Source organism: Mobula birostris, chromosome 9, assembly GCF_030028105.1.
Source record: "Mobula birostris isolate sMobBir1 chromosome 9, sMobBir1.hap1, whole genome shotgun sequence".
In the NCBI taxonomy this organism is placed as follows: domain Eukaryota; kingdom Metazoa; phylum Chordata; class Chondrichthyes; order Myliobatiformes; family Myliobatidae; genus Mobula; species Mobula birostris.
The window spans coordinates 31,056,626-31,079,440 of NC_092378.1; the positions used below are offsets into that span (position 1 = coordinate 31,056,626).

General features: G+C 43.5%; 1 protein-coding gene across 1 annotated transcript in view; it reads left to right on the plus strand.

The window, feature by feature from the left end:
- slc23a4 (solute carrier family 23 member 4) overlaps positions 1 to 22,815 on the plus strand; it is a 70,889-nt gene that overhangs the window by 26,202 nt on the left and 21,872 nt on the right. The window contains exons 5-9 of the mRNA XM_072269388.1: positions 7,043 to 7,202; positions 13,316 to 13,497; positions 14,661 to 14,781; positions 16,454 to 16,610; positions 18,805 to 19,058. Coding sequence (XP_072125489.1) covers positions 7,043 to 7,202; positions 13,316 to 13,497; positions 14,661 to 14,781; positions 16,454 to 16,610; positions 18,805 to 19,058 — 874 coding nt within the window. The remainder of the gene's footprint in view (positions 1 to 7,042; positions 7,203 to 13,315; positions 13,498 to 14,660; positions 14,782 to 16,453; positions 16,611 to 18,804; positions 19,059 to 22,815) is intronic.

Consider the following 22,815-nt stretch of genomic DNA (forward strand, 5'->3'; position numbering starts at 1 on the left):
AAAACTGTTTAATGCAGATTGTGACAGAACTGTGCAAAACTCAACATAAACAGCAATGTATTTTATTATAGAGTTAAAGGGTTAATCCTGGGAAGATCTGTGTTAAAAGGATATGGATCTCGGGGAGCTGGATGGAGTAAAGTTCAGTTGTGAACTGTAGGTCAGACTAAGTAATCTGAATGTTCACATCTGTTCGTAAATTCCCACTTTTAAACTGAGACAGGTCGACAATTATTTAAGGTACCTAGTGAGAAACAATATATCTCTTGTTGTCAGTAGTGAGGTGTTCAATAATTCTTTTCTGTTAACATCAGTTCCAGCCATTTCCTGTCAGATATGAAATATCAACAAGACACAGAAGGAGGTTTATTTTAAATCAAATTCAAATTCTGATTAATATAGGAATGTCTAATCTCTGCTGAAATTACAGTGGCGGTGATGTTGGGAATTTATTACAGCTTGGCATTGGTTTTGAAATATATGAAATTCTTCACTGGAAATGAAAGAATACAGTGTTAAATTATGGAAACAGTGTTATGCCTTGCAAAAAGTCAAAAGGTGGTTTTGGGCTTCGCCTCACTTTATTTTTACGTTCCGCCTTCCCGACACAGTCCTGATACTGTGTGTGACGTCAGACACATTACCATCGCAAGCCTCCAGACTCAGCACCCCAATGTGCTCATTGCAGTATCAGGAGACCTCAGCCACGTTCCTCTTTCAACAACCCTACCCACCTTCGGTCAGTTTGTTAAGTGTCACACAAGAGAAAATAAATACTGGATCTCTTGTATGCAAATGTTAAAGATGCATACAGCTCCACAGTTCTGCCCCCACTTGGAAGATTAGATCACAAACTGGTTCACCTCATGCCCTTGTATAAGCCCAAAGTACAGCAACAGCTAGCTACCACCAAGAGTAAAGAAATGGTCTCCAGTGGCCATTGTGGCCTTGAAGGGCTGATTTGAGGTTACTGACTGGAATGTGCTTTGTGAACCATAGGAGAGGACATTAATGGATTTACTGATTGCATCACTGGCTATATCAATTTCTGTGTGGACATTGTAATACCATCAAGGATTGTTCACTGCTTCCCTAACAACAGACCATGGGTTACTAGTGATCTACAGGCTCTTCTCAACCATAAAAAGGGAGCCTTTAGATCAGGAGACTGGGAGGAATCGAAACATGTGCAGAGGGAGCTAAAGAAGAAGATCAAGGTGGCTAAAGAGGAATACAGGAAAGAGCTGGAGAACAAGCTTGGGCAGAGTAGCATGGGGTGGGGGGGGGGTGTGGAGAGGAATGAAGAACATCACTGGCTTCAATCAGCCTAGATGTAGAGCCTTGGAATGCAGCCGTCAATGTGCTAATGAGCTAAATCAATTCCTTAATCTCCTGTTCACACCTCCCTCAGCACACCAGTCCAGGTGCCAAGGCATCCAATGCTTTCTCAGGACCAACACCTCCCCTACTCCCTCCTTTCCCCACCAGTTCAACACATAGAATGACAGCACAGGCCACCACTGTCTACCTCCCTTCCTTGCCCAGCACCTACCATCCACACCTCCACATACCAACTGCTATTGTCCCAATCTTCACCTCCCCCAGTCCCCTCCTTCCACCAACTCCCCAGTCATCATGAACTCACCTTCATTACTGACCAGGCGAGAAGGGCCCTGGGGAAACTCAGACACAGCAAAGCATTGGGACCTGAAGGAGTGTGCTGAGCAACTGTGTGGAGTTCTCCAGCGCATTTTCAATCTGAGCCTCAGCCTGGAAGGGGTCCCGACTGTATGGAAAACATCACGTGTGGTCCTGGTACTCTAGAAGGGCCGAACAAAAGTCTTGAATGACTCCCTCCAATGGCCCTGACCTCACACATCATGAAGACTGGTCTTGGCTCATCTCCAACCCCTGGCCAGAGCAGCCCTTGATCCTTGATCCTCTGCAGTTTACCTACCAGGAGTACGCTGGAGTCGACAATGCTGTCATCTACCTACTGAACAGAGCCGGCTGCCATTTGGATAAGCAGGATCATGTTTTTTGATTTCTTAAGTGCCTTCAATACCATACAACCCTCATTGCTGGGGGAGAAGCTCCGTTCAATGCAGATTGGCACTTCTATTGTATCTGGATAATAGACTATCTGACACACTTTGTGCGACTTCAGAGCTGCAGCATGAGGGCTCCTTCTTGTACTGGATCATCTTCCTGTTTACCCTGTGTACCCGAACTTTAGTTACAACATTGAATCATGTCATCTGCAGAAATTCTCTGATGACTCAGCAGTAGTTGGGTGTGTAAAGGGAGCATGGGAGGATGAATACAGGGTCCTGTTGGAGGACTTTGTCAAATGGTGGTGGTGGCTCGAAGGGCTGAATGGCCTACTCCTGCACCTATTGTCTATTGTCTATGGTGCAAGCTGAATCATCTGCAGCTCAACATCAGTAAGACAAAAGAGATGGTGATGGATTTCAGGAAGACCAAGCCTGCACTGCTTCCTGGTACTACTGGTGGTGAGGATATGGATGTGGTGAAGACCTACAAGTACCTAGGGGTGCGTCTGGGTGCAGACTTGAGTGGAGCACCAACACAGAGGCTGTGTACAAGAAAGGCCAGAGTCACCTCTACTTTCTGAGGAAACTGAGGTCCTTTGGAGTCGGCAGGTCTCTCCTCCACATGTTCTACCAGTCTGTTGTTGCCAGTACAACCTTTTATGTGGAGTGTGCTGGGGCAAAGGTATCAACACAGGTAATGCCATCAGGCTCAATAAACTGATCAGAAAGGCTGGCTCTATTATAGGTGTCAAACTGGACACACTGGAGGCTGAGGTAGAACAAAGGACCCTACAGAAAATCCTGGCAAATCTGAACAATGTTTCTCATCCTCTGCATGCCACCTTAGCTGAACAGAGGAGCACTTTCAGTAATATACTAAGACAACTGCGCTGCTCCGAAGAGTGCTATATGAGGTCATCCTTACCCTAGGCCTTAAGGCTCTATAGTAAGTCAGCCTATAGCCAGGGAAGTGATGACCCTCTCCTGTTAGGCTGTTATTAACCTCTGTTTACCGGAACTCTGTTTGGCTCTGTTTACCACACCCTGCTATCGTGGACATCCTGTGCAATAAGACCATAAGGCCACAAGATGCATGAGCCAAAGTAGGCCATTCAGCCCATCGAGTCTGCTCTACCATTCAATCATGGGCTACTCCAATTCTTCCAGTCATCCCCACTCTCCTGCCTTCTCCCCATATCCTTTGATGCCCTGGTTAATCAAGATCCTATCTATCTCTGCCTTAAATGCACCCAGTGAGTTGGCCTCCACAGCCACTCGTGGCAGCAAATTCCACAGATTTACCGCCCTTTGACTAAAGTAATCTCTGCGCATCTCTGTTTTAAATGAACGTCCTTCAATCCTGAAGTCATGCCCTCTGGTCCTAGAATCCCCTACCATGGGAAATAACTTTGTCATATCTAATCTGTTCAGGCCTCTAACATTCGGAATGTTTCTATGAGATCCCCCCTCATTCTCCTGAACTCCAGGGAATACAGCCCAAGAGCTTCCAGATCTTCCTCATACAGTAACCCTTTCATTCCTGGAATCATTCTCATGAATTTTCTCTGAACCCTCTCCAATGTCAGTTTATCCTTTCTAAAATAAGGAGCCCAAAACTGCACACAATACTCCAAGTATGGTCTCACAAGTGCCTTATAGAGCCTCAGCATCACAACCCTGCTCTTATATTCTATACCACTAGAAATGAATGCCAACATTGCATTCGCCTTCTTCACCACTGACTCAACCTGGAGATTAACCTTTAGGGTATCCTGCACAAGGACTCCCAAGTCCCTTTGCATCTCTGCATTTTGAATTCTTTCCCCATCTAAGTAATAGTCCGCCTGTTTATTTCTTCCACCAAAGTGCATGACCATACACTTTCCAATATTGTATTTCATTTGCCACTTCTTTGCCCATTCCCCTAAACTATCTAAGTCTCTCTGTAGGCTCTCTGTTTCCTCAACACTACCTGCTCCTCCACCTATCTTTGTATCATCAGCAAAGTTAGCCACAAATCCATTAATCCCATAGTCCAAGTCATTGACATACATTGTAAAAAGCAGCAGTCCCAACACCGAACCCTGTGGAACTCCACTGGTAACCAGCAGCCAGCCAGAATAGGATCCCTTTATTCCCACTGTCTGTTTTCTGCCGATCAGCCAATGCTCCTCCCATGTTAGTAGCTTCCCTGTAATTCCATGGGCTCTTATCTAGCTAAGCAGCCTCATGTGCGGCCCCTTGTCAAAGGCCTTCTGAAAATCCAAGTACACCACATCCACTACATCTCCTTTGTCTACTCTGCTTGTAATTTCCTCAAAAAATTGCAGTAGGTTAGTCAGGAAGGATTTTCCTTTCAGGAAACCATGCTGTCTTTGGCCTATCTTGTCATGTGCCTCCAGGCAATCCATAATCTCATCCCTAATAATCAATTCCAACAACTTCCCAACTACTGATGTCAGGCTAACAGGTCTATAGTTTCCTTTCTGCTGCCTTCCACCCTTCTTAAATAGCAGAGTAACATTTGCAATTTTCCAGTCATCTAGTACAATGCCAGAATCTATCGATTCCTGGAAAATCATTGTTAATGCCTCCGCAATCTCTCCAGCTACTTCTTTCAGAACCTGAGCGTGCAGTCCATCAGGTCCAGGAGATTTATCCAGCCTCAGACCATTAAGCTTCCTGAGCACCTTCTCAGTCGTAATTTTCACTGCACGTACTTCACTTCCCTGACACTCTTGAATGTCCGGTATACTGCAGATGCCTTCCACTGTGAAGACTGATGCAAAATACACATTCAGTTCTTCTGCCTTCTCTGTGTCTCTCATTACAATATCTCCAGCATCATTTTCTATTGGTCCTATATCTAACCTCAACTCTCCTTTAACCTTTATATACTTAAAAAAATCTTATATTATCTTTTTTGATATTAGTCGCCAGCTTCCTTTCATAATCCATCTTTTCCTTCCTAATGACCTTCTTAGTTTCCTTCTGCAAGTTTTTAAAAGCTTCCCAATCCTCTATCTTCCCAATAGCTTTGGCTTCCTTGTATGCCCTCTCTTTTGCTTTTACTTTGGCTCTGACTTCACTTGTCAGCCACGGTAGTGTCCTTCTTTCATTCGAAAATTTCTTCTTATTTGGAATATATCTGTCTTGCACTGCCCTCATTTTTCGCAGGAACTCCAGCCATTGCTGCTCTATTGTCCTTCCTGCTAGTGTCCCTCTCATGCCTTTGTAATTTCTTCACTTCCACTGAAGTACTGACACATTGGAATTTAAGGTTTCTCCTTCTCAAATTTCAAAGTGAACTCTGTTCCCTAAGGGTTCCGTAACCTTAAAGCTCTCTTATCACCTATGGTTCATTGCACAACACCCAGTCCAGCACAGCCGATCCCCTAGTGGGCTCAACAACAAGCTGTTCTAAAAAGCCATCTCTTAGACATCCTACAAATTCTCTCTCTTGAGGTCCAGTGCTGGAAATGGAGAGATGGTGATTAGGCTATGAAGTAGGATTTTTCCCTGCTCAGATTACAGTGGCAATGGGGCTATATCATTTTCTGGAAGGGGTGCGTTTCTTACATGGTGCTTCCATGCAGTCCAGGAGGGAGTTTCCTTTGCAAATTTCGGGATATAGAGTAAAACATCCATCTGCTTTCCAGCCTGTGGGCATAGCCCACGTGTTCACAAGAACAGGCAAATTATAATTTTGGTTGATACTTATGGAACTTGAAAACGGAATAGCCTTCATATTGCAGTAAAATGCTTTCAAAATGCATGTCAGGCTTGGCTTTTCATTTGTCGAAGAGCCCTGACCAAGCTGCTTGTGCTGTAGTGGCCTGAGACACAACTTTGAGTAAGTCTTAGATACAGTAGTTTGCTATGATGACGGCTCACCCAGCGACACAAATCCTCTCCCTCCTCTATCAAAACACCTACTACTGCTCCAACCTGCAGCCCAACTCCTGTGCTGATTGTCTGTGATTTCAGGCCAATCCCCAGCTCAACTGACCTCCAGCAACACCTCACCACGACTTCCACACGGCCCACAAACACACATCTTCAATCTGGATATTTCTATTGACCTCCAATCTGAAACACATTATCCTCCCAACAGACAACCTTAGCTTCAGATCTCTGCCAGTCACTCTGCTCTTGAAGATAACCCGACTTTTGAATATCTAATCTTCAAACTCTCAGACTCTCCTCTCTACCTTCTGCTTGTCACCCCGCCCTTCCCTCAGGTGCCCCTTATCTTTGCTGTCAACTTGTCTAACTTCCTTGGTAAAGAAAACATGCATTAGGCCACTACAGACTGCCTACTAAAAAAGAAATTCCATGCACCAAACAATTGCTAAGACAGTATGTTTAAACTAAACAATAATTGTTTAATTCAAATAGACTGTTTTTGAAAGGTTCAGGATGTTATCAAATGAAATCTCACCTTGAACATTCAACATTGATGTTGATAATATAAAGTGTATATAAGGGTATGGTTTTCAAATTCCTTCACAGATCTAGAAAGATAGAACAGGAAATTGAGAACCACTGCCTATATTCAGTTAGAGTGAGTGTCTGCTGTGTAAGGGTAGGATTTGTTCTCCATATTCCACCAGCAAGTATTTAAAGCATATTGATGAAAAGAGACCCACCATAGAGCGCAGATATAGAGTTTGTCCTCTCCATTCCCATGTTGACCCAAAGGTAAGTGGCCCCCATTATCAGCCCAGACCAAGTATTACAATCAAGGCACGACCTCTGCATTTCACTTGAGCATAGGACATGTTCCAATAGTATTGCATGCATCTGCTAGCTTTAATAAATGAAAGAAACTCCCTATTTCTCAGAGTCTAACAGGATCAGAAGGAGAGACTGTGTGAGGGCTAACGCAAATATTATGTGCACATGCAAGAATGAAACCGTCCAAAATGCATTAAATTGTAGTAATTGTGCAGTGAAGAAAGTGGACCAAAATGCTCTGTTTATTTCAGGTTGCCCATTATTCAAGGAGGGACTTTTGCTTTCCTAACTCCTACTTTGGCCATGCTGTCCTTGCCCAAATTTAAATGCCCAGAATGGACCTTCAACAAGACATTGGTCAATAGCAGTGACCCTATCTTCATTGAAATCTGGCAAACACGCTTACGAGAGGTACCTCCAAACAACAGAAACTTAATTCTAAGGGGAGTGCTTGATACAATGAGTTAGTGACCCAGTACCTGGGCATGAACCTAGGCCAGAGTGGTAAACTATAAGATAAATTCCATTAATGCAAGGGCTCTATATTCCAAGAACTTGGATTTAACCAGATTTAACCCTGTTTCTAATGGACCTTCATTTCAAGTGTGAAATTTAAAACAATAATTTGATTAAGCGGCTCACGTGAAAATCAGGATGGTATACAGTGGAATCTGGTTAATTGGGATATATCAGGACTAGTACATTTTGGTCTAATTAAGCAGCTTCCCCAATTAGCCAAAGTTTCATGGAAATAGCACCATAAGACCACAAGATATAGGAGCAGAATTAGGCCATTTGACCCACTGAGTCTGTTCCGCCATTTCATCATAACTGGTCCATTTCCCTCTCAGTGCCAGTCACCTGCCTTCTGCCCATATCCCTTCATGCCCTGACTAATTGAGAATCTATCAATCTCTGCCTTAAATATACCCAATAACTTGGCCTTCACTGCCACCTGTAGCAACGAATTCCACAGATTCACCATTCTCTGGCTAAAGAAATTTGTCCTCAGCTCCATTCTAGATGGACGTCCCGTTATTCTGAGGCTGTGGTGTTCGACTCCTCCATCAGAGGACACATCCTCGCCACATCCACTCTGTCAAGGCCTTTTGACATTTGTTAGGCTTCAATCAGATTTCCGACCCACCCCCAATTCTTCTGAATTCCAATGAGTACAGGCCCAGAGCCGTCAACTGCTTCTCAGATGATAAGCCTTTCAATTGCAGAATCATTTTGTGAATATTTGAACCCTCTCCAATGTCAGTACATTCTTTATAACATAAAGGGCCCAAAACTGCTCATAATACTCCAAGTGAGGCCTCTCCAGTACCTTATAAAGCCTCAATATTACATCCTTGTTTTTATATTCTAATCCACTTGAAATGAATGCTGACATCGCATTTGTCTTCTTCACCACCCACTCAAACTGCAAATCCCTTTCCCCCTCAGATTTTTGAATCTTCTCTCCATTTAGAAAATAGTTTGCACTTATACTTCTTCTTACAAAGTGCATGACCATACGCTTCCCAACACTGTATTCTATCTGCCACTTCTTTGCTCGTTCTCCTAATCTATCCAAGTCCTTATGTAGCCTTTCTGCTTCCTCAACACTACTGGCCACTCCATCAATCTTCATATCATCCTCAAACTTGTCACAAATCTATCAATTCTGTCATCCAAATCACTGGCATATAACATAAAAAGAAGTGTTCCCAACAGCCCCCTATGGAACACCACTAGACATCGGCAGCCAACCAGAAAAAGCTCCCTTTATTCCCATTCTTTGGCTCCTGCCAGTCAGCCACTGCTTTATCCATGTTAGACCCTTTCCCATAATACCTCTGTTTCGTAGCTTGTTAAACAGCCTCATGTGTGGCACCTTGTCAAAGGTCTTCTTAAAATCCAAGTACCAACATACAACAATTCTGTTTGTCTATCCTGTTTGTTACTCCTTCAAAGAATTCCAACAGATTTGTCAGACAAAGTTTTCACTTAAGGAAACCATGCTGACTTCGGCCTGCTTTATCATGTGCCTCCAAGTACCCCTGAAGCTATATCTTGAACAATCAACTCCAACATCTTCCCAACCACTGAGGTCAGACTAACTGGCCTATAATTTCCTTTCTTCTGCCTCTCTCTCTTCTTGAAGAGTGGAATGACATTTGCAATTTTCCAGTGTTCCAGAACCATGCCAGTATCTACTGATTCTTGAAAACTCATTACTATTGGCTTCACAATCTCTTCAGCCACCTTTTCAGAACCCTGTGTTGTAGACCCTCTGGTCTAGGTGGCTTATACGTTCAGAACTTTCAGTCTTCCAAGCACCTTCTCCCTAATCCCTGACACTCTCGAACTTCTGGCATACCTCTAGTGTCTTCCACAGTGAAGACTGATGCAAAATACTCATTCTGTTTGTCTGCCATTTCCTATTCCCTAGTACCTCTCCTGCATCATTTTCCAGCTGCCCAATTACTACTCTCGTCTCTCTCTTACACTTCCTATATCTGAAATAATTTAAGTATCCTCTTTCATATTATTGGTTAGCTTACCTTCATATTCCATCTTTTCCTTCTTTATGACTGTTTTTATTTGTCTTCTGTTAGTTTTTAAAAGCTTCCCAATCCTCTAACTTCCCAATAATTTTTGATCTCTTATATGCTGTCTCTTTGGCTTTTATATTGACTTTGACTTGTCTTGTCAGCCGTGATTTTGTCAGCCTGCCTTTAGAATACCTCTTCTTCATTGGGATGTATCTATCCTGTGCCTTCCGAATTGCTTCCAGAAACTCTAGCCATTGCTGCTCTGCTGTCATCCCTGTTCCCCTCTAATCAATCTTGGCCACTCCGCTCTCGTGTCTCTTTAATTCCCTTTATTCCACTGTAATATTGATATATCTGACTTTAGTTTCTCCTCAAATTGCATGGTGAATTCTATCATATTATGATCACTCTCTCCGAAGGGTTCCTTTACTTTAAGTTCTCTAATCAATTCTGATTCATTGCACAACACCCAGTCCAGAGTAGCTCACCCCCTAGTGGGCTCAACCACAAGCTGCTCTAAAAAAACATCTTGTAGGCTTTCTACAAACTCTCTCTCTAGGATCCAGCACCAACCTGATTTTTCAAATCTACCTGCATATTGAAATCCCCCATGACTACAGTAATATTGCCTTTTTGATGTGCATTTTCTATCTCCTGTTGTAATTTGTAGATCATGTCTTTGCTACTGTTTGGAGGTCTGTAATAACTCCCATCAGGGTCTTTTGACCCTTGCAGTTTATTAGCTCTGCCCACAATGATTCAACACCTTCCAATCCTATGTCACCTCTTCCTAATGATTTGATTTCTTTTGTTTTTTGGAGAAGGAAAAGTCTGATCTCAAACATCCACAGCCTTGTGGCCATTCCTGCTCACGAGGAAGGCTTCAGGAGTAAAACCTGAGGGAAAAATCCAGAGTTGGAGTCCAAAAGGCAGTCCCACGTTGAGTTCCACAGTGACTGGCATCTCCTGTGATGCAGCTGGCACCAAACTGTAACAGTCTCTGCCATTCCTTTGGGTTCATCAGATGCATAAAGAGGAGGAGCTTGCTACATGGGCAACAGCTTGCTCTCCATATCGTACTGCCCAGGCTTGTGTGTCTAGATAGTTAGGATTCAACATCCATGATCACCCCTGAATGGCAGAGATCTCACTCGCTCACAATTTCATTTTGTACCAACAGAGCCATCACACCCCCTCTGCCCAAGTGCCTGGTAAAAAGGTATAAAATAGACAAGCTACCATTTAACTCAGTAACAAATTATGTATTTTATCAATACTTCTATAGGACTATAAAAATGTATATTAATTCCTGTTTGCAATAGAGAAATTCATGCAATGTATGCTGCCATATTCATTTGATTGAATACCGCAGATAATAGGCTACCTTCATAGAGTGCTTCCAATGAATGCGTCCTCCAAGCCTTCATGTTCATTGTGACATTCAAGATTATCGATACCTTCAAATTCTTTGTCGTTCTTATGACTTGTTGAAGTAGTGGAATTATTTCATTTTCACTCCTGGCCGTTTCTAACATCTCCAAGCCTGAAGGCTTGAAACTGTCGTGAGCAAAACAATTCTGAATCATTGCTTTTTGAAAACAAACACACGTAACAAACGCTATTTAAAAACTGATGGCCCTCAGCACGGTGCAGTGTCTAACAGCCATGCAAGTGCACACGGCTGATGCTAGTTCAGCAACAATCTCCTGTCCCTAAGTAGCATTGTGCCCCAAATAAATGAAGGGGCTCACAGCTGTTTTCTTGATTAGTTTTTGTTCTTTAAGAATTGCCCCAAATAAGCAGTTGCTCCAATTAAGCAATGGCCCAATTAACTGGAATCCACTGTATAATGCAGAAGAAGTGTACTGTACTCTGATGTGGTTAAGGCAAAAACAAATGTTTGGGGCAGTGTAAAAGGAGTGATCATCTGCCTCTAATCAATGCCATTCTTGATCTGAGCACTTTTCATCTTATTTTGGGGTTTTGATTAAGGAACTGTTTTGTTTGTAAAGCTGACTTACTTCAGAAGTCATTTCAGAAAAAAAATAGCAAGTATGCTTTGGTACATTTTCAAAGTGGTAACCTGGATTAAGTGGACTAGCTAATCTCTTTTTGTGCTGTCAGATTCTCTGATATTGATATAGAACAATGGGAGATTGTAACAATGGGAAAGATGGATTGTTTATTCATCCTGTATTTTGGCCAATCTATATATTTTGCTCACCTTTTGTGTATTATGACTGAAGAATGTGATGATTGGATCTGGTTGCTATGAATTTGTAGGGTTACATAGAGTATAGAACAGAAACAACAGGAATTCTGCAGATGCTGGAAATTCAAGCAACACACATCAAAGTTGCTGGTGAACGCAGCAGGCCAGGCAGCATCTGTAGGAAGAGGTGCAGTCGACGTTTCAGGCCGAGACCCTTCGTCAGGAAGGAAGAGTGAGTAAGGGATTTGAAAGTTGGAGGGGGAGGGGGAGATCCAAAATGATAGGAGAAGACAGGAGGGGGAGGGATAGAGCCAAGAGCTGGACAGGTGATTGGCAAAAGGGGATACGAGAGGATCATGGGACAGGAGGTCTGGGAAGAAAGACAGGGGGGGGGGACCCAGAGGATGGGCAAGAGGTATATTCAGAGGGACAGAGGGAGAAAAAGGAGAGTGAGAGAAAGAATGTGTGTATAAAAATGAGTAACAACATATTATTCCCTGGTCCTCACCTACCACCCCACCAGCCTCCGGGTCCAACATATTATTCTCCGTAACTTCTGCCACCTCCAACGGGATCCCGCCACTAAGCACATCTTTCCCTCCCTGCCTCTCTCTGCATTCCACAGGGATCGCTCCCTACACAACTCCCTTGTCCATTCGTCCCCCACATCCCTCCCCACTGATCTCCCTCCTGGCACTTATCCATGTAAGCGGAACAAGTGCTACACATGCCCTTACACTTCCTCCCTTACCACCATTCAGGGCCCCAAACAGTCCTTCCAGGTGAGGCAACACTTCACCTGTGAGTCGACTGGGGTGATATACTGCGTCCGGTGCTCCCGATGTGGCCTTTTATATATTGGCGAGACCCAACACAGACTGGGAGACCGCTTTGCTGAACATCTACGCTCTGTCCGCCAGAGAAAACAGGATCTCCCAGTGGCCACACATTTTAATTCCACATCCCATTCCCATTCTGACATGTCTATCCACGGCCTCCTCTACTGTAAAGATGAAGCCACACTCAGGTTGGAGGAACAACACCTTATATTCCGTCTGGGTAGCCTCCAACCTGATGGCATGAACATCGACTTCTCTAACTTCCGCTAGGCCCCACCTCCCCCTCGTACCCCTCTGTTACTTATTTTTATGCACACATTCTTTCTCTCACTCTCCTTTTTCTCCCTCTGTCCCTCTGAATATACCTCTTGCCCATCCTCTGGGTCCTCCCCCCCCCTTGTCTTTCTTCCCAGACCTCCTGTCCCATGATCCTCTCGTATCCCCTTTTGCCAATCACCTGTCCAGCTCTTGGCTCCATCCCTCCCCCTCCTGTCTTCTCCTATCATTTTGGATCCCCTCCAACTTTCAAATCCCTTACTCACTCTTCCTTCAGTTAGTCCTGACGAAGGGTCTCGGCCTGAAACGTCGACTGCATCTCTTCCTACAGATGCTGCCTGGCCTGCTGCATTCACCAGTAACTTTGATATAGAACAGAAGTCCCTTTGGCCCAGACATGCCAATGCAGGGCATATTTACCCTATATTCTGCAATAAATTGATTAATTTGGTAACATCAGCAATTTTTAAATTTCTACTTGGAGCCAGGAGACTAAATATTTTGAGTGGAAAATATGTTTCTTACTGGCAATTAGTGCATCTGAAAAGCAGTGAATAATTCTCAGAACGATGGAATTTTCCTATTTGCTTAGTTGCCATCTTGTCTGTAAGGTGCAGAACAAGTACCATGGTAACCAAATCATCTCATTGTTTGCAGATTCAGGGAGCAGTTATGGTGGCAGCCTGCTTCCAAATATTTGTGGGTTTTTCTGGTTTGATTGGATTTTTGATGCGGTACATTGGCCCATTAACCATTGCTCCGACCATCTCACTGATTGGACTGGCACTTTTTAATTCAGCAGGACATGATGCAGGCATCCACTGGGGTATTTCAGGCATGTAAGTACTCAGTATTAAATCAAAACTTGCAAGTACTTCAACAGAACTATTTAGGATGTCTAGAACTAATAAATATTAATACTTATTAAGTTGTAAATGACAACTACAGAAGATAATTAATGCAATTTTTCTTACAGTGTTTCTCATTGTCTTACAACTAGAACAAGGTTATTCAACCAATCAAGTTCTCTCAGAGCAAAGGAATATGTCCTATTGCTTAACTTACTTCCCTGTGACATAGTCTGTCTCACATATGCAACTGGATTCTCCTCCAAAAGGGGCCACTTACTCCAGTTAGCACATCAACCAAGCATGTCTGCCTGTTGTGGGAGGCTAGAGAGCTGGGAGAGGCCCACACTGTCACAGGAAAAAGGTGCAAAGCCGGCACACAACGCTGACTAAATTAGGATCAAACTGAACTAAATTAGTCACCGTGAGCAACAAACATTCTCTTTTTTTGAATGTTTAACCTACATTAAATATTGGGCATTGGACAAAGTACTGCTAAATTTAGGTAATTAATTCCCAGTTAATTGGAATTGGATTACACAAGTTCAAGTTTAATTGTCATTCAACCGTGTTGTACTTGAATACCCATGAATGCAGCCAAACAAAACTGAGTTACTCTGGGGACAGGGAGCAAATCGCAGTACAAGGCACTATAGCACATATAAGATAATAAAATACAGTCACACACAAGAAGATATATTGTCCAGGTCGTTGAATGTTGCAGCGGTCTGCAGTCAAATGCAATACGGCTTGTCTTCTGTCGAGCGAACACTGGCTCCAGCTTGGATGCTGCGCCACACCGCCTCTGGCACTCCGGTAGACCACACCGACTCCGGTGCCTCCTGGGTGGCTGCAAACAGGCTGCTAGTGGTGTCGCCTGTATGCAGCCACGCAGGAGGCGCCAGAGTCAGCCCTCACTACGACCGAGGTAACGTAGCTCCCCCACTGCCGGCTATAAACCAATGAATTGGACTTGCAGCTTTTCACATTTGCAATGTCCAACAGGGTCTTGTGATCACAAGAAAAGCGACTAAGATGATTACTTGCTGTTAGAATAAACCAGCTAAGACAATCACTCGCAATTGCAGCTATGCTAAGAATTGTTCAAACCGTGTCTGATGATTAACATTGCTTGTTATGAAATTGTGTTTCAGGACTACAAGCTTCATTGTAATATTCTCCCAATATTTGCGGAATGTGTCAGTACCTATTCCTTCTTTTAGTAGGAGAAAAAGATGTCATTTTAATTGGCTGAACATTTTCCAAATGTTCCCGGTATGTATCAATAATATTTACAATTTTAATTACAATCTTGTAAAAGTTTAAATAAAGGAATGCGTGACGTCACCATGAACTCCCTCAAACAGGTAAACATCCTGAAAGTTTTTACTTTTGTGTTTATAACTGAGGGATTTTGCTGTTGCAAAATACAATTCTTTCTTTTGTTAGGCAAATAAGATTGTCAGTTATGTGCGAAGTAAATCATCTAGTATCACACAATAATTTCACTCAGCTCCACCTCAGAAAAGCACCACCAACTTTGCAAGTGTGACCACTTCCAACACCCCCACTAGGAATTCTATGGATCTTCAATATCTCTTAGTATTAAACTACAACAATCAAATACAGTGCGCCCAGTTCCATGAAGTACTAAATTGACATGAATTCAGCACTCCTCTCATAGGATGCTTACTGTGTGCTTTGACTTTATTCGCTCTCCCTTTAAAAGATGAATCAATTGCGATGATCTCTGTTTCTGGCAGTGTTCAATAGTCCACCAGCCCACAACATAATGGAATTTCAAAACTAAATTTATTTCTTGCTAATATTATTAGTAATTTTAAATTGAGAGTACTCTTTGGAAAATAAGAGGAAATTAGATTTATATGAACAAAAGAAACAAATGCGCCCTCCCCTATTTGTTTAAATGAAGTGTGGATAAATAAATTTGGAAGCACTTAGCTCTTGACCTCTTTCTACAGCAGCAGCCTCTCTATCTCAATGGTGTTGTGGTGTGCAGTTCCATTTTATCCCCCACTATATTTGGTGTTTCAATGAAAACCATTTTACTTTCTTCCTGATATCAGAGATTGCAAAGTTCAACAGTTTCTGAATTTGAAAATATATTCACATGGAACCTTCTTCTTTACATTCCTCAAAACCCACCCCTCCCCAAGTCCCAACCCTTGCCGTGTTTCATCAACTCCTCCACTTCTGCAATTCTTAACCACCTCATCCTCTCCTTCTGGCCTCTTACCAGTTCAAGGTTTGTTCAAATTTGGGAGGTGCAACACGTTCAGTGACATTGGAGAGGATGGCAGGGGTGGCTTGTTAACTTGAAAGAATCGTAAAGCTCAAATCAGTTTTCTAGAAAGATGATGAAGGCAGATTTGAAGGGGGAATGGACAGTATAATTAACAATATCAGCTACCATGGGGGTATGTTAGTTAATAGCAGAGCTGATACTAAATCCATATTCCTATGATATAACTGACACTGCTAATTATCAATAACAATGAAGGACTTACCAGCGAGATGCGAGAAGATATGAGAGGAATAGAAGAGAAACTAAAGAAAAATGCTGCCTTGAATTTGTCCATCCACAACCTCCTGCTCATCTTCCCCTCCCAATGACTCTCCTGAGAAATATTCCAATAGATGGACCTGCAGCATTTTTATCTTTGTCCTGGACCAATTCAGAGACAATCCAAGTTCTCTTTTCTATTAAACAAAGTATGAAAAATCTGGTGGTAAAAGCCCAGCTAATGACAGGGTTAAACTGTGTTTTTATAAGCTTAGGTTCCCGTTGCATATTATTAAGAGAAAGTAGTGTTTCCACAGAGCTTTGAGGAGCAATGGTTCTTCTACAACTTTCGATGATCAGTGTGTTTGTGACAATTCTGAAACTGATTATTTCAAAGAATGTGTTATTTGATTTTATGTGTAGGTACTCTTTGGAATTGTAGCTTCGTGGGTCATTAGTTTTCTGCTGACGCATTTTAATGTCTTTCCTGATGATCCTAATGCTTACGGATATTATGCAAGAACAGACGTAAAGAGTGATGTTATCAGTCGTGCTGAATGGTTTCGCATTCCATACCCTGGTGAGCAAAACATCATGTTGTACTGAAGTTCAAAGTTTCCACCTTGTTTAAATTATAAATTGTTGGTCTTGAGTTCTACCTGGAAACCAGGTGTCTATTGGCCATCCCTTAGTGTGTTGGGATCAACCAATGGTTTACCTTTGTCAACCAATAACTTATATTATATGGCAACTCCAATTTGTTGAGGCACTCAAGCCTTTTAACAGGAATATTAAGAAACAAGGCTTTAATCCCAAGCCATAGCTATGAAGCAGATTACCAAAGCCTTCATCAAGAAGGGTGATTCTAAGGAGCATCCTAAAGAGAAGGATAGGGAAGGAAGTCCAGACTCTATGCAATCTGTATGATGAAAATACTCCTCCAGTGGCTTTGAGCTGGAGTTTCAGGCTGTCCAGCCTGTGATGTTGAAGGAAGGGTGATTGATTTTCACCTACTATGATTGTGTGATCCAGATTCCAAACAACTTCCTGCCAAGTGCGTTCTTCCTCAGTTCTTTCTAAGTCTCTTATCCTTTACCCTAAACTTATGCCCTCTAATTATTGACACCTCTGCTATAGGGAAACATTTCCTATGATTTACCCTATTTACACCTTTCAGGCACCCTGGCAGCCTCCTCTGCAGCAGGGAAGAGAGCCTCAGCCTATTCAGTCTCCCCACTTTGATAAAATACTCCATCCCAGGAAGAATCTTGGTAAATCTACTGGGCACCCGGCACCCTGCCGAAGGCAATCATGTTCTTCATATATAATGTGGTGACCAGAAGTGCACACAGTCATCTAGCTGTTACCTAATTAGTGAGGCCTTTATCGGCCAGGGTCGACCTAGCTGACTAGATACGCAAGCCTGAGCAGTATGATATGGCTGTTGGCCGTGTAGCAAGCTCCCCCTCTCCAGGCAAATAATGAACCCAAAAGAACAGCAGAGATCAATATAGTTTGGTGCCAGCAGAGCTGCAGGAGTTGTCAGTCAGCGTTGAACTCAACGTAGGACTGCCTGAGGGATTCCAGCTCTGGATTTTTCCCTCGGAGTTTACTTCTGAGGACTCCGCATGAGTGGGTATAGCTGCAAGGCAGTGGAGATTTGAGATCAGAGTTTTCCTTCTCCTAGATGAGCTGCCAACCACGGCTGACGAGCCCCTTCTGCCCGAAGTGACTGGTTTCAAGGCGCCAGAAATCCACCTTTGCCCCTTTTCCTGTCGGTAGAAATGATTCTGCAGGCTTAGTAGCTAAGCCATGTGTGAGGCCAGGAGCTGGACTTGGTTGTCAGAGGTTATTTGAAACACACACACCATTAAGAGCATTTAATAGGTAGTGGGAGCTTGATCCCATTACCTCCCCCAGGTATAGCAATCGTAAGGAACCTAATTAATGTCTTATAAAGGGCTTGTTATATTATGATAGAATAAAGACTATAGATTGTTTAACTCTAGCTGGGCTTGTTATTGTGCAGATCAGTGTCTGCAACTTCTACAGCTAGATGTTCTCTCCTAGTGCAGTCTCAGTAATATCTTATTAATTCAGTCCAGGCGCTCCTGCCATTGGCGTACAGTACCACTGGCTTGTGGCAAAAAAAACAAATTGTTCAAAGTGGGTACACTACGATCTGGCTCTCCCCACAAAGGCTCCAGTTTATATGGACCCTACAGTAAACACACAAGGTCCTTCCTTAATATGGAACGATGCCCTGTGATATTACTGGGCCCGATTCTGTTCCAACCAGATCCTGCATAGGGAAGTTAGCATACTGTTCCCTCCAGGCTGACTTAGATAGGAGACTAGATCTATAAGGGTAATAATTTTATTTTTTATGTCTTCCTTGTGTGAGGGGATGAGCAGCAGTGTTTTTCCAGTTGGTGCACAGAAGGTATATCCTCCCAACCCCTGAGGGGTATCTGGCTTACATGAGAACCTGTTCCTTAGGTACTTGCACCAGTGCTTTTGGGCTTGAAGTTCTACTCTCGCTTAACAGGCAGCTGTTGTTTGTCAACAGCCAGGGACAGGGTCTAAAACAATGCATTTGTCATCCTGGAGTAAACCCCCCCCCCCCCCAACCTTAAGCTGGGGACATGCTTTGTGCATTGCTGATACACTGAGTGACTATCTAACACTGAAATCTCTGTCCTGGGGTAGGCTATGAGCTTACACAATCCAATAATGCAGCCTGTAATACCATGACTTTATCGTTCTGTGTTCAGGCCAGTGGGGACTACCGACTGTCAGCCTGGCTGGTACCTTTGGAATTCTTGCCGGAGTGATCTCTTCAATGATTGAGTCTGTTGGAGACTACCACGCCTGCGCCCGGCTCTGCGGCGCTCCTCTCCCTCCGAGAGAAGCTATTAACCGAGGCATCGGCATTGAAGGGATCGGCTGTCTTCTTGCTGGAGCTTGGGGTACAGGCAATGGAACCACCTCTTACAGTGAGAACGTTGGCGCTCTGGGTATCACGAAGGTATTAAGTGAAGTGTGAATGGGAAATTAGTCCTCTCCAATTTACCTGCTGAGAATCTCCCAATAATTTCAGAAACAATTTTACATTTGCTTTAATTTTATTAGAAATCACTGTTTCCTCGTTTCAATCCTTTTAAGATTTCTGTTAATTATGCCTACTCTATAATTAGTTGCCATTACACAAACATAACCCTGACGTCCCCTTCCGACTTCTTGTCAACTAAAACAGGACTCATATGGGCAGACAGGGGAAAGAAAGCATTTAAAGGCAGTATCTTGGGCCTTTGAAAATATCTTACCTACCAACATGTTGTCTCCCATCAGACTGAAACAGAACATGTTGACTACACTTTTAACATGGAGTTACAATTAACTTTTAATTTGGTATATTACACAATACTAGGCATTCAATTACGACAAATGCTACTTTGGTTATCTTTTAAGCCTCTCCATCTCTATACCTCTGTTTTCAGACCATCTTGCATCCAGGTTCCCACCCTGACGATCTGTAGATACTGATGCTTTCCTTTGTCCTCTTGTCTACTTCCTTGCTCTTCTTTTGGAAAAAGTCATTTGTTTCTTCTAGCCTTCCCTTCTGAGATCATCTCTGTTTTTGACTCTGCCATGACTGTTTCAGACTGTCACATTACACTGTCTGTGTTGTACAGGGATGACATTAGCAAGCTCTCGTCTGCTGTGATGTCATTCTGAACTTCACTACACGGTCCCCTCTAAATACATCCGACTTGATCTGCACTTAATCCAGGCCATTCAGCTACTGTTTTCTCTGAAGTGCAAGAGCTTGTAGCCACCATGCTGTCCTCTGGCGCTTACACAGTTGTCAACTCCTCCATCCGGGTGGTCTATAGCAGACTCTATTGATGTTGCTTCTGATTGTGGGTTCATGCAAAAGCAGAGACGTTGTCCTGAAACCCCTGGGAACCAGCTAACATAATTCATATCAACTGTGGACTCTCCCACTGAACTATTTGCCACAGAGATTTGTGGAAATTTCTATTGTGGACTGAAAGCTAAATCACCGTAATTCCAGTAATACCTTTGACTCAACTACGCACTCAGCATTGAAGCACAGAAACTGTCTCCTTGACCACTGGTTGCACTGACCATCAAACATTCATTTACACTTATCCTATACTAATCCCATTATATTCTCTCCACATTCCAACTGTGCTGCACAATCTTTCATTGGCTCCAGATGTGAGCATTTTTTCCTCTGGGGCGCTCTGACCTGGTCCATTTCTCTAGCCTGGAATTGGAATTGGTTTATTATTGTCACATTTACCGAGGTACAGTGATAAAGTTTTCTCGCATGCTGTCCACACAGATTAATTCATTACACAGTGCATTGAGGCAGAACAAGATAAGGCAATAACAGAATGCAGAATAAAGTGTTACAGCAAAGCGCTACCTACACCTTATCGCAGGCAGACAATAAGGAGGTGCAAGATCGTAACCAGGTAGATTCTTGGAACAAGAGCCCACCTTATCGTATTAGGAAACCATTCAGTATTCTTACAACAGCAGGATAGAAGCTGTCCCTGAGTCTGGTGGTACGTGCTTTCAGGCTTTTGTAACTTTTGCTTGATGAGAAAGGAGAGAAGAGAGAATGCCCAGTGTGGGTGGGGTCTTTGACTGTATTGGCTGCATTCCCAAGGCAGTGAGAAATATAAGCAGAGACCACGGTGGGAGAGGCTGTTTCCTGTGATGTGCTGAGCTGATCCAACAACTCTCTGCCGTTTCTTGCAGTCACGGACAGGGCAGTTGCCACACCAAGCTGTGATGCCTCTGGTTAGGATTCTTTCTATCATGCATTGCCAAAAATTGGTAAGGGTCGACGGAGACATGCCAAATTTCATTAGCCTCCTGAGGGAGTAGAGATACCGCTGAGCTTTCTCGGCCATGGCAACTGCACGGTTGGACTAGGACAGGCTAATGGTAATGTTTACTCCAGGAACTTGAAGCTGTTAACTCTCTCAACCTCAGCACCATTGGTGTAAACAGGAGCATGTGCTCCTCAAACCACCCTCCAATCCCAGTGAAATCAATGGCCAGCCCTTCTGTTTTTCTGACGTTGAAGCAAAGCTTATCATGGCACCAGCTTACTTTTCTTCGTAAGTCTGTTTGTTATCCTCACGGTGACCTTCACAAGCACTTCTTCACTCAACAGCTTTGGCACTATCCTGATGCAACACAAGACTTCCTGCTGATTGATGTTGAAAAGGACACACACATAGCTTTAACAGAAAGACATATGAACAAATCGCACTGCAACACCGTTCCTCAGTCGAAGCGATCCAGCCCACCCTGTGCCAATCAGCACATGCTCCAGGCACATAACCCTGACAGGCTCCACTGGCAACCCAATGGTTTGCCTCTCCCCCACATCTGTACCTAACACTTCAGCAAAGATAGTTGAATCATATCAGGGAACCACCCTGCTTACAACAAACTGAGGCCATAAATTAATTTCCATTCATTATGTTTGTATTCATCAGATTGCCTTAATTATGTAGTCCTTTATCACTTTTCTTTGGTTTGCTTTAGGCACCACTCAGTATCCCCACCTCATTATCTGATATTGTCCTGATCACAGTATCAGAAGAACAGGTCCGTACCTTCGTCCCCTTAATCCGAGGCAAAATGGGACAGCTATAATTTTCATATTATTTTCTTCAGTGCCATGAATCTCTATAGAACATATGCAATCCCATGACAGTTAAAGCAATGGAAGATTTTGAATAGATATTATGAAGTTGGGCAGCTTACATAGGGTCCTGTTTCTTTTCCACATGACTTGTAGCTTTCCTTCCTCTTTCATCCACTCGGTTTACTGGTTTTGCACTGAGCCTGCTTGGAGCATCCATGTCACCAGGCTTGCCCGTTGGGAGTATGCTCTGACTGAAGCTGCCTTATGGCTTCAAACACAGTCTCCATATTGCTAGCTATTCTGCACTTTGAACATTAAGTCCAGCATATCAACTGGCTCCACCCAAGTCCTTTCATTTGCCAGTGTTTTGTGGCAGAGAACTCTCAACTTCATCACTGTTTCAACTTGCTGTTAACTAGTGCATCAGAAATGTCACAAAGCTGGCTTAATCCAGATCACCAGATGGATTTCTTCATGAAAGTGGCATGTTTTTAGGAAACACACACGTTTCCTTCATCTTGATGGAATAAACACAGCTGAATGTTTCTAGCAGCTGGCACTGCCCAGAGGCTTGACTCCTGCAGGAAAATGTTTCCCTCCACATCTCTGGCTCCTCATGACAATGCACTTGTCAGACACTCCAGACCAGTTCAGAAGCAGGTGAAAACCTGGCCAGCAGGAGCCATCTCTGCTCCTCAAGACTGCTTTGAGCACACTGACTGGCACATGTTCAGGGAGGCTGCAACTGTTGGCAACTCTACCAACTTAGAGGAGTACACGGCATCAGTGACTAACTACATCAGCAAGTGCATCGATGACGTCACTGTGTCCAAGACCATCAGTACACACGCTAAACAGAAGCCATGGGTGACCGCGGAGGTGCGTGCGCTGCTGAGGACCCGTGATTCCGCCTTCAGAGCAGACGATAAAGCAGCACTAACAACAGCGAGGGCCAAACTGTACCAGGCCATCAGAGAGGCAAAGCATGCACACGCCCTGCGAATCCACAGCCACTTCCAGGACAGCAGCGACACGCATGTGGAAGGGCATTCAGGACATCAACTACAAGACACCACCACCTGCCTGTGCT